The sequence below is a fragment of the Poeciliopsis prolifica genome, unplaced genomic scaffold (genome assembly GCF_027474105.1).
Source record: "Poeciliopsis prolifica strain line A6 unplaced genomic scaffold, Auburn_PproV2 SCAFFOLD028, whole genome shotgun sequence".
NCBI lineage: Eukaryota > Metazoa > Chordata > Actinopteri > Cyprinodontiformes > Poeciliidae > Poeciliopsis > Poeciliopsis prolifica.
In genome coordinates this window covers 5,767,937-5,780,276 of record NW_026562403.1, presented here as the reverse complement: position 1 = coordinate 5,780,276, position 12,340 = coordinate 5,767,937, and the positions used below count along the sequence as shown (strand labels likewise).

Sequence of the window (12,340 nt, the reverse complement as noted above, 5' to 3'; positions counted from 1 at the left end):
TCCCATTCATGTCGGCACTCAGAGGACTCAGGTTACAAAAATAACAGAGGTGCCTCTCTGAGGCTGCTGGAGAAACCCTACCTGCTGTTGCACATCCTCTCACGTGGGCTCACAAAAAAAAAAAAAAAAAAAAAAAAATCCAGCTATTATTTTCTCGCACCTCTCATATGTGGAATGTGAAATATTTAAACTCCAGAAAGCAGCGCATTATTCAATAGCAGGGAATGGTGGGGAAAAGTGAGGATAATGAGGGAAGAGAGAAATGAGTCAGAAAGAAATGGACTAGTCCGAGCCCAGCAGACGACTGCACACAGTTTGGGTCGTCGCTCGTAACTTCCACACTTTGCATTTCTGAGTTTGTTTCTTCAGGCTGTAAAAACTGTGCTGTCTTTTAATAATAAATGAACTGCTTTATTTTTTTATTTTTTCAGATCAGAATCCAGCAACGACTTGGACATTCTTTCACAAAAGCTTCAGTCGATCCAGGACGTTGACGAGCTCACAAAAATGGTGACATTTACAAATCAGTTGATTGTTGATTCCGATTTTGTTGCTATATTTTGGTCTCATGGATGCACTGAGCATTTATTGTCCTGCAGCTTCGCGCTGCAGCCGAGTACGAGGAGAGGAAGATGATCCGAGTGGCGATCCGACGGGTCAGGGATGAGCAGCTGCAAGGTGAGCCAAGATTTGTTCATCTGGGAAACTTTTTCCAATGAAGGTTAATTCTTATGATCCGTTTATGGATTAAAAGCAGCGATGGACTGAAAAAGACCTGGAATTAAAGAATTTTCCACAGCCTGTCCATCCATCGTTTATTTTTGTCTATCCGTCTGTCTGTGAATCCATTTCTCTGTCCATCCATCCTCCAGTCATCCATCTCTCCAGCAGTCTTATGAACACATGAAAGATGGATAGAAAAGTTTGCAGCTTCAATATTTAAAGTGGGATTAATTTAGTAATATCAACAATAGATTAATTGTAAACATTTTGTATTTGTACTTCAGAAATTGGTTAAAGCAGATCTTGGAAATTTTAAAATTTCAACCTGCAGAAGCCTGGAATTTTGACATTGAACAGTTTACAAAACCTACATGAACAATTGAACTTTTTTCTTTTATTAGTTTTTTATTTTTTTAAATCGAAGTTGAAATGTTAAATCCCACTGGAAAATATAGATGAACTATTGTGTGCATAATCAGTTTTGTTGCCTAACAAGGAGTAGAGCGATGACAGAGTTTGACCTGACGAGGGCGTTAAACTAAAGGTAAAACTCTTCTTACCCCCCTGCTAGATTAAACACAAGGAAAACATATCATTGTTCTACATGAGCATGTAAATGACATATGATTCCTGATAGAACAATTCCTCTCATTGCTTAGAGCTGTCGGGCCTCGCTCTGCCTTAAACCTTGAGCAAACTTTAAGATAAAGGAAAACAAAGCAGCTCCCACCTTGTCAGGTCATGTCAGTACGACTTATCTCATCGGTGTCGAAGTCAGATTACACACATTCTCACGTGTTTCTTTTGAACTGTCTGAGTCCTACCGTTGTGTGTTTCCAGAGTCTGCGGAGAAGAGCAAAGTTTCCGTCTGCCGCCTGGAGCCGGAGAGTGCTGTGCCCCAGAGCATCGTGGGAGCTGCGGTGAGTGCATTGCTGCTAATGAAGTAATCAGGGTTTAATTGAGAAAGACATCTAGGCGCATCTGTTGGGTAAGACATGGAAGATCCATTGTCAGCCTCCAGTGACTGAAATGATCTGAGCGCGGACCAGAGTGTGGAGGCAGAGTTTGTTTTGCATGACAACCGTGACCACTGAGGGTTTTTCTTTTTCTTTTCTGTGGACCCAGTGAAGAATGCAGCAAGGAACAACAAGAAGGGGCATTGTCACTTGAGTTACGGCTGCGGCCGCAGCAGGCGCGTGCACAAACACTCAGAAAACGCATGGCTCAGCCGCCACGGACTCAGGAATGTGTTTTGTTTTCAAAAATCCTCCTAGCAAGATCTGGCTGAGGTTGAAGAGGAGGATGCCATTCGCCTTGACTTTGCTGTTTACTCCAGGCCATACATTTTTCTCTGGCAGTCAGGATCTTACTTGTTTTTAACTGTGCAGCCATTCATAACCTTAAAGTAAAATCTTGCACCTGTTTGAATTCTTCTTTAGAGGATTTCTTCAGATTTCTCTCACTGTGATGACAAAGCTTTGAAATGTGAAGACCTGAGGCTCTTTCAAGGATCTAGATTTGACCTCGACTGCTGATCCTGGGAGCTCTGTGAAGTAAAGTTACACATACTTCAGGAAGAACTAAGGTTTTCAATGAGGCAAAGTGAATACTTGCACAAAACCCTTAATTCAAAATGCCATTCTAATGAATTGAAGCCATTTGTTCTGATGTTACATTTAAGAGAGTAGTTGGCTAAGTTAATTATAAACTTATTATAAGAAATTAGTTGTAGATGCACCAAGGTTTCTTAAATCCTCATTGCATCTCTGATTACTGAAGTCGGCCTTGTCTTTTTGGGACTATATATGTAAATGTATGTAATTAGTGAAATGTTGAAGAATATTGTAGTTATATGATTACCTGATGTCGTGTTCAGCCCTAACCCACATTAACTGCTTTGGCTGCTGCAGTTTTCAGGACTTGAGGTGAAAATATGTCCTGCATCAACGTGTTAGCAAAATTCTGTTAGTTCATTTTAAAACAGGCACCACAGTGATGCACTAAAATGCTTCACTGCATTGTTTTCTGCAGCCAAAAACAATGCAGTGTCTGTGTGTCCCCCTCTGATAGCAGGATGTGTCTGTGTGTCCCCCTCTGATAGCAGGATGTCAGAGCTAACAGGATGCGCTAACATCTGATTCTTGTACCTCACTTCCTGTCGGACATCTGAACGGAGGCAGCGGTGGCGAGTTGAGTCGGTTGTAGAGATGAATAAGTGGGATGTTTTTTTTTACTTTGGTCTTTGAGAAGACCAGGCCTCCAGCTGTGCCCTGGCAGTTTAGTCTTCACCAGAGTTGGGATGTGGGGAAAAAATAACTCCAGCCAGCAGCAGCAGGGCTCCTCCACTCACATCACGGCCGCCAATCTCTTTGAGCTCTTCACAATTGTCTCGCGGAAGATGGTGGTCCAAGATACGCCCCGGCGGCAGGCGGTCGCACGCAATCACAGGCAGTGTGATGGCTGCCTTTGATCTGGGCTCTCACTTTGCTACCAGAGGAAAGTTTCTTTTAAATCTCTAGTTTATCACCATTTATTTTTTATTTAGCTGGTTATTGATGACATGCAAGGATACATTAGATAAAGTCAAAACTTCTTTTTATTTCATTAGCTTTTAAAAAAGTTGTTTATATGGCAAAGAGAATTTTGTTTCAATATAAAGTTTATTGTGTTGTTATGGAAATCCACAAACATAAAGTTATCAAGGTGAAGTTGATTTCTATGAAAAATTAAAGATTATAGAAAGGAGGAGGTTTAAGCAAAGGCAGAGTGTCAGAAGTTAATGTGTCATCCAGGCAGCTCTAACCTGTAGGGGAGGTGTGTGTGTGTGTGTGTGTGTGTGTGTGTGTGTGTGTGTGTGTGTGTGTGTGTGTGTGTGTGTGTGTGTGTGTGTGTGTGTGTGTGTGTGTGTGTGTGTGTGTGTGTGTGTGTGTGTGTGTGTGTGTGTGTTTTTCCAGTTCTCACCTTGCAAGGCCCCTTTTTTTTTTGTGAGGACTCACTGCTCTTAAAGCCCCATAAGAAGAAGTGTTGCCCCATGGTTAGGGATGTAGTGGTAATGTTTAGGGTAAAGATAAAGAAATGAATGAATAAAAGCAAATACAAGTCCTTGTGAAGACTGAAAGATGTAATGTGTGTGTGAGTGTGGTGGGGGTCACTTCCCTAAGGAGACAGCTTGGGAGGGAGGGGAAGTCAAGGGAGTGGCTTGTTGGTATTGTGTGTGTTTGTGGTTGCGTGAGTGTGTGTGTGTGATGTGGCGGAGGGAGCAGAGCGGCAGAGCAGCGGACATCCTGACTCCAAACAGGTTACTGCTGAGAGACTGGAACTGGGGCAGTAGGTCTGAGGAAAAGGAGGTAAAGGTGACTCAGATTTTCTTCCAGCTGGACCGGCTCTCCAGATCAAATGCTCGCCTGACTTTCTGGACCTTTCTGGTTCCTCCTCTGAAGCCTAATCAGGAAGGCTTTCCTTAATCAGTCTGAGGCTGCTGCTATCTGATTGGAAAGTTGGACGTGCCTGGCTCTGTGTTTACATTTCAGGTCAGTACATACAGATCTATCTAGCAACAGGTTAAATACTCATCACTACATCAATTATTTACAGCTTGAAATTCATTATAGGATCAGATTGACACTGAGTAGAGGTTGCAGGGGGAAAATATATTTTTTAATATATACATATATTTACTGTATTTCATCTGAAACTTGATGCGGTCCACCTGCTGTGTAGGTGAGTCCAGGTAGGCAGCTGTTTGGTTCCAGACGGTCTTGCTTATTCTTGTCTGCCCTGTAAGGATTTTGCAAGAAGAGACCTGAAGAAACGGGAGCTTAATTCTTTGAAACCAAATCCGGTGCTTGCAATAGCGAGGGATTTAGTTGTGGTTGGAGATGAGAACAGAAAAGAAATTTGATAAAAGGGGAAAATATCCCAAAGGTGGATCATGCTGGTATGCAGTGAGTTGTAGTGAGACTGAGCTGAGGACTTGTGGTGGTTTCCTCAGATGATTGCCACTGTAGTGAAGTCACTGGAGACGAGCCAAGTGTGCGGTTCGTCCAGCTGCAGTAATGGAAAGTGAGCTGGCAGGTTCCTATATTTCTCCACGTGAACGCACAGAGGACCCCTCGACTGCCGTGAGCTCGTTTGGGTCTCATGGAAAATTGCAGCTGATCTCCGCTTCCTCCACCGGCTGCTGAAGGAGGCGTGTTCCTCTCTGTCTTTTTTACTATTTCTTTTTTTTTCTTCTTCTTTTTTGCCGACCTCAGAGGACTCTCATGTCCCACGCCTTCCTGCGGTGACCAGAAGGGACGGTTGTTGTTTTTTTTTTGTTTGTTTGAGTTTGACACAAACAGACCCGGGGCGAGCTGAGACGGGGGCCAGGGCGGTTTGTTGCATTGTGGGTCTGCGTCGGTGCAGCTCAGTCGGGTCCTGGCCTTCGGTGCCGGAGGGAAGCCGCTAATGACAGCATGGTGGCTGGCAACAGGTCTGCACTTTGTTTTTATTTCCAGTCTATCTTTTTTCACCCTGCCCCACCGTCTGTGAGAAACCCGTTCCTTGTGGTTTTACTGGGAGCTTTGAAAAGACGGCTGTCTGACCGCTGGTGGAATCAGGGCAGAGTGGCGGGGGGGGTGAGGGGGGTTTCACACTCTTCAATTGAGTTGGTGGCTTAGGGGCAGTCACCCCCCCAACCCCACGTGAGTCCTTGATTGAATGCTTTATTGTGGAGAACAGTGGCCTTTGTTAGTCATCTTGAATTATTTCACTTTCTCTCTGTTGTTGTTTGTCCTCTAAACTCATCAAACACTTTAAGGGCTCATTAAGGGAGAGTTCAGCTAGATTACTGCTTCCCACTGTGGTCTCTGACCTTACTAGAGTCTGAGGAGGTCAAGGACATGATTTGGCTCACCAGAATGAAGTCTGGGTTTTTATAGAGAAACTACTTTATATCATCTTTTATGCTCTTTGGTTTTCAATTTTCTGAGGACTGAACTCTGATTTCAACTTGAAAACTCAAGCAAAATGTTGCAGAAGTAACTCGCCTTATTTGCATTCCTTTTAACACAAAGTACAGTATAAATAAAAGGTTCTTCATGTTTTTTTTTTTGCTTTGAACAAATGATAATCTGAAGTGGTTGGCATAACTATGCACTGCACCCCTTTTTACTTACACACCCTTAAATAAGAGTTTATGTCATCCACATTACAAAAAATGTTACAATAATTTAGTCTTACACCTCACTTATGGTGTAAGAAGTAGATTTTGAGGTCAGGATGCACCGAAACTTTTTGTTCATTAATTTAGTAAGTTATCTTGGTGTCTGCATGCCAATGTGTGTCATTATGATTTAAGAATGTAAGTGCATGTGGAAGTGTGTATGCACGTGTTTCTTGTGTTTGTGCAGCTGATTCTCCCGAGGAGGAGCTGGAGGTCAGACAGTCCTGTCAGCAGCTTTCCTCTTCCACACCTTACACATGTCTTTTCCATATGCTAAGTCACTGCTGCCTCTCGCCAGTGGAAAGTCAGAAAGCTGCAGCATTTTGTTACAGTCATGCTGGATGCAGTGCTGCCCTCTAATTGTAAAGCTTTTGACCATTAATTGCAGCAAAAAATATATATATAGAAAAATATTCAAACTGATGTGGGTTTGCATTGTGAAAGTGGTGCATGCAATAAGTTTCTGAAAATAAAAGAGCAAAGAAGAATGATGCTTTCACAGCTGTAGTGAAGATTTTCTTTTGTTTTTTTTTCACAGGAGTCAGAGAGTCGCTCTGATCTCCGTGGCCCGATCCAGAAGTTACACACCCAGCAGGCGCAACACAACAGAGAGGAGAGGAAAGGTAGGGCTGCAAATTTTAAATCGATCTGCTCAAAAATACTAAAACCCATTTTAAAAATATCATGTTTATTTAAAAAAAATGTATGAAAGTAAGATTTTATTTTCAAAAGATTCTCTTGTCTATGGGTTTTTGTTGTCTGAATCATATTTCCGCCTGGATATATTTGCTTATTTTAATTGCAGTTCTTTAAATTTCCTGTCAGTAAATACATTTGCAATTTATTCCTAAGAACTGAAACGTTCAATACGTAACAAGTTATTTTTGCAGTTCACCGTCTAGTGAAAGAGTGCCACTGTGGGGTGAAATTACCGTAATAACCCAAGATTGGCTGGAAAGCGCAACATCTCTCCTTTCAGAAACAGTTGGAATCTTTCAGATAGTGCAAAGTGTGGCAGAATTACAGAACTGCAAATTTGGCTGGATTGTTGACATGTTCAATCCCAAATGGTCAAAGGTCCACCAGTTGAAGATTTTACCACCAGTTTTCACATCCCTTGTTTGTGAAATCTCTGAGCTTCTGATTTTGAGCTGCAAGTGGCATTTAAATAGCGCTGCACCACATAAGCAGAATATTTAATTGTTGGTGAAAATTGGATAACACCAAACATTTTGATTTTATTCTTTATTTTAAAGTTATTTGCTAGCTCAATCTTTTCTCTATTACAAGCGTTTTCTTCCCAGCGCTGCTGCTCAGCTTAAAGTGTTTTAGTATAGGAGAAAGCAGCTTTTCCTCTGTGTGCTGATTATCGCCCTTGCCGCCACGCTTCCATCATATTTACATATTACACTCTGGGCATTGGAGAAGTACAAGAAGCGAAGTGTATAAACTGCAAACATCCACCTGAAGGTCAACTGTGGGTAAAAATCTGTTGAAACAGTAAATCCACACTGACCGCCTTTGTTCCGCGAACCTGTAGAAGGTTTTTCCTCTTTGCTGAAGGAGCCGTTCTTCTGCAGGTCAGGAGGTCGTATTGGTTTAGGCACATTAAGCTTATTCATCTGACTTTATTAAGTGTTTAGAGTTCGTCACAGTCTGATTTTTGAAGCATGGGCTTGTAGTAAATTCATTAAGCTGTTAGTCCTCACATCCACTGACATGAAGTGAGATGAATGCGTACTTTCAGAGAGGGATGAATGCATTTCGTTCAGCCGAATTGTTGAATCTACATAGATATTAATGTAAAGCAACAATGATCTGTTGTTTACAAGCAATGAAACAGTTTAATATGTTTAGACATTTCTCTTTAGTGGCCAGAGGAGATGCATTTCATCCTCTAAATATATTTCTGTTGTTTATCTAAGCTTCTGCTCAGGGCGAAGGTCGTAATAAATGTCTTTCTGTGTGGTCTGGTCTGGGCGGGGCTTTGTCCTTCACAGTGACCAGGGCTTGGTGGTGTGGGGTTATGGGGAGGAACACGGAGAAAACCCAACAGCCACACCTCTGCTAAATAAATCCAATACCACAACAAAACACGGGCTGTCCCGACGTGGCAGAAAAACTCCCTCGTGTTCTCGATTTATCCGTACCGTACAATTTAAGTCGGGGTGAAACGAGGATCAGCCGGAGATGACCACCCTAGAAAAGCAAAGGGAGAAGGTATACTTAAAGGGACATGTCAACAAAATCAATGGACTGTGGTCAGGGTGGGACTGAAGCTGTTGAACTGTTGGAGTGAAAGTGGCAAAAAGACAATCTTTTTTCTGTTTTGAAATACACAGCTTCCTTCCTGACCTAAAAAAAAAAGCGTTTATTTACACTCTTTCCTTAAAGCAGCAAATGTCCAGCTGCACTGGACTCCAGCAGAAACTCCTCCGTGTAAGTCTATGATTTAGGAAATGAAATGTTTTCAGACTCTCAGTGGACTTGACCTTGCATTTTATGATCCCAAAAGAAACTGAAACACACTTATTACAGTTTCACACAGAAACGCAGCGAGGGGACAGAGGTTGGGCCACAATGCGCACACGTTTAGAAGCTTTTGTTCTGCTTTAAATAACTCACTGTGGAACATCAAGTGATGCCAAATTCATAACAAGCTATGGTCTCATCTTTTTCAATCAAACTGTTCTTTTATTGAAAGGTAACCTTTGTTTAATAGATGACTTGCTAAAATTAGTCTGAACTTGCTCATTTTTTTTGACAGGATTTGTTGATAGTTTGAGGTTCACAGATCAGATGCATGCAGCAGCCAACACAGCCTGTCTTCACTGTGACAATGAACACAGATTTTCAGAAATGGACCCAGCTCTTACAAATCATCAAAACGGTTTATTTTTAGTTGGATGCACAATTTGCAGCTGACAAAATCTTTGCCTCAACATTTCTGGAAAGCGTTGAAGGCTTGACGAGAATCTTGTTTCATAAATGAAATGGCTTATCAAGTTTAGTTTGAATATTATTAGCGATTGTCCTGAGCCGTTGAGCGAAGAATAAACACACAAAGCACTCGTGTTGACCTCTCCATAACATGGATTCTCGGGTCAGATGTTCACCCCAAAGGCACCAGAAATAACTCCTAGTTGTTCTTTGTTTCTGCTGTATTTTTGCTTGCTGGCAAAAAAGAAACAAAAAAAAAAACTGCAGCCTTTGTTGCTATTTTCATACATAAAAAGCCTTTCATTATGCAGCCATGGGGTTTTTCCCAGAAAATGTATAAGAACTGAAATGACATCTTCCCAGAGTTTAACTCATGAACAATAACGTGAGGGTTTGTTGAAGAGGCAACGTGCTCCGGCTCTCACGTTGGTCATAATTGGGTTTCATTATCTTCTCGTCATGGAAGCAAATGTTGTACTAATCGTGTACCATAATCACATTTTCTATTCAGATCTTGTTAAATAATATCAGATTTTAATTATACAACTGCAGTTTGAAAATTTTATTTCTTGTTTGTTAGAAGATGAGCAATGCATCCTACAAGGCAACTTTGGTTTTTGGGGTTGCAGTGGAGTTAATAAATAACACAGATTATTTCAATGAGTTAGAAAACAATTCCTTTTGTGTAATTTAAAAAAATCTAATAAAAATCTGAATCCATTTGCTGTATTTTTTTAAATCGGTAATCACAGTCAAATGAATCTTTGGTATTTATTATTTTTATCTTTGGTATTTATTATTTTTATCTTTGGTATTTATTATTTTTATGACGAAGGCAAGAATGTAGTAGGAGTATCTGTGATATTTCATCATTTTTTATGAGTAATTCTTCATGTGACAGGAAAAATGTCAGGGGGAAATGTTGTGGTTTTATTTTTCAGTCAGCTGACCAGCAATGTGCAGCAAGAGGCAGGTAAAGGGCTTTGCTGGAAAAAAGCTCCAGTCAGACCTGAAGTTTGGACAGAAAGATCATAAAGAGAGCTGCTGCCTCCTGCCAGAGTCCTTCTTTGATTCAGCTTTTCTGAATTAAAGGCAGGCACAGGCAGAGAACCCCAGTCTGGGCCAAACGAAGGTCATTCAGAAGTGAATTTTTACACATGAGAAGAAGGAAACAGTATGGTTTCTCCATCTGTGGCAGATGAACGGCCGCAAGTATCCCAGGATGTAGCATACTGCAGAGTTTTGGAGGTAGAAACCATCACAAGGGGAGGATGTGGGCACTTCTGTTTGGAGTGTGGTTTCCTGATCAGAGAAGGAGACAGAGAAGGGAAACGCTTATCTCTACTCATTTTTGCTTCCACTTTTTCTCCAGTTTCTTGTTTCTCTCAGACTATGGTCGTAAGATGTTTTGGTTTTTTTCCCCAGACGTCAATCAGGAACTGAGGGACAGGAAAACTCTACATCCGCTTCAGACTCCATGTGTCACCTTCATTTACTAAACTGATGTCTCTCTGAACAGGAGCTTTAGTTCAAAAGTGACTCTCCTACAGTAACGTCAACATCACGGCTCGACAGTTGTGTCCATCAAGCTGGCTGCATTTTAATGCTAGACCATAATTAGCATGTTCATTTCCATTTGCATATATTACCGTTTGATAATCCGTCATCGGGTTTGAATTGTTTCTGGACAAAAATTTGCAGAAAAGGTTCTTCTTCGTCATAAAACCAATGCCTTGTTTTGAGCACTGAAATTATTAACTAGTTTTTCAGCGACTCTTTGTGCTCAACTTGATGATGTTTTATATAAAACATAGCACATGTTGTATATAAATAAATGGGGCTTGACATCTGAGCTCCAGGTGGCACAATAAAGGCAGACACTGAGCTGCAAAACACTCTGTCATTGTAAAGGGTGAATTGTTAGGGGAAAACACACTCATTAAAGCAAAATGTGTATTGCCATAAAACTTCAATTTTCTAAGCACTACATACAAAAACATGTTGATATATGATGTAAAAAAAAATGTACGATGACTTGGTATTTTCCAGCCTTTGACCTGTAAGAGAAAATTTGCAGATTTGTCTAATTTTAATCTTTTTGTCTTATCATTTCAGGCAAAGACTCAGACTCAGGCATGGTTTTGGTTCTTGACCATTTGGTAAAAGATGACACTTCTGGGTCTATGTTGATCCAACCTCAGCGAGAAGCTATGACCCCAGAGTCTGACTCGCTACTGTCCAACCGGACCAGGTCGAACTCCACGGCTTCAGACCGAAGTGGGACTTCTGTGCACTCCATGTCCAATCAGGACTCTGTTGACTCGGAGAAGAGTCTGGGTTCGAACCAGCGATCCCGGCTGGACTCTGGAGCCTCAGACAGGAGCCAGAGTTCATCGCAGCGCGGTCGCCTCGACTCCGCTGCTTCGGAGCGCAGCATCAGCTCTCTGTCGTCTGCCAGACAGAGGCTGGGATCGGATGTCTTGGATTCATGTGTCAGACCCCGTCTGGGGTCCGGGAACAAAGACGGCATGGGCGCATTATCTATAAAACGGATGGACTCTGTGACCTCCAACCTCAGCATGAATTTGTCCTCTGAGGTCACAGCTCCAACAGAGGATGTAGAGAGTCCAGTGAGTGGTTCTGTTAGCAGCACTGACTCAGAATCTGAAACAAGTCCAGCCAACATTCAGACTCAGAGCAACCATGACCAACCAGATGGGGCCGTTTTATCTCGAAGAGATCCTGAAAACGGGCTTCTTAATGGGCATGCTCAGGGAAAGTTGAGCTTCAAGATTCAAAAGGTTAGTGTATAAATCAACTTGTTCTTAAATATTTGAAAGTTATTCAGGCATATTAAAGGTAAAATATCCAACGTGGGCCCTCAGAAAACCACTAGGTGTCAGAGTACTGCTGCTAAGCAAATAAGCTGACTTAAAACTGAAGGAGAGGCCAAGTTGTGGCCTAAGCAGAAGGAATGGAATCTTAAAATCCTGCACTAGAGGAGTCATTGTTCTTTATTTGTTTAATCAAATCATTAGTCGAGGGATTCCATTGTGCAAGATGACAAAGAAATGAAACAAAATCACCCAGAACTGAAAGAAAATGCATAATAGACATGAAGTCAGGCGCTTCATGCTCTCATATGAACTTTCTCGATGCCTTAGTACATCTTCACAAATCTTAGGTATAAACATTTACTATTGCAGTAGCATGCATGCTCCACAGCTGCATCTAAAAAAAATCACAATATCATCTGAAAGTTCATTTATGCTTGTAATAAACAATCAATAATTAGGTAAAGAATTAGCAAATATTCCACCAGAAGGTGGCGCTAAGCTGTACATTAACCTCCAGGATCATTTACCTTCCCAGGTCTCCATTTAATCATACATGATAAACTCCAAGTCCCTATTCTTCAGCATCCTGTCGACATCCAAAAACTCAACAAGCCGAGCTTCTGGTGGATGCTGTTTG

At 41.6% G+C, this 12,340-nt stretch overlaps 1 protein-coding gene across 5 annotated transcripts in view; it reads left to right on the top strand.

Annotated features, from left to right (window-relative positions):
- smtnb (smoothelin b) overlaps positions 1-12,340 on the top strand; it is a 49,263-nt gene that overhangs the window by 16,291 nt on the left and 20,632 nt on the right. For all 5 annotated transcript variants that reach the window (XM_055049329.1, XM_055049332.1, XM_055049331.1 and 2 more), the window contains exons 3-7: positions 432-510; positions 600-678; positions 1,564-1,643; positions 6,465-6,549; positions 10,982-11,667. In XM_055049329.1, coding sequence (XP_054905304.1) covers positions 432-510; positions 600-678; positions 1,564-1,643; positions 6,465-6,549; positions 10,982-11,667 — 1,009 coding nt within the window. The remainder of the gene's footprint in view (positions 1-431; positions 511-599; positions 679-1,563; positions 1,644-6,464; positions 6,550-10,981; positions 11,668-12,340) is intronic.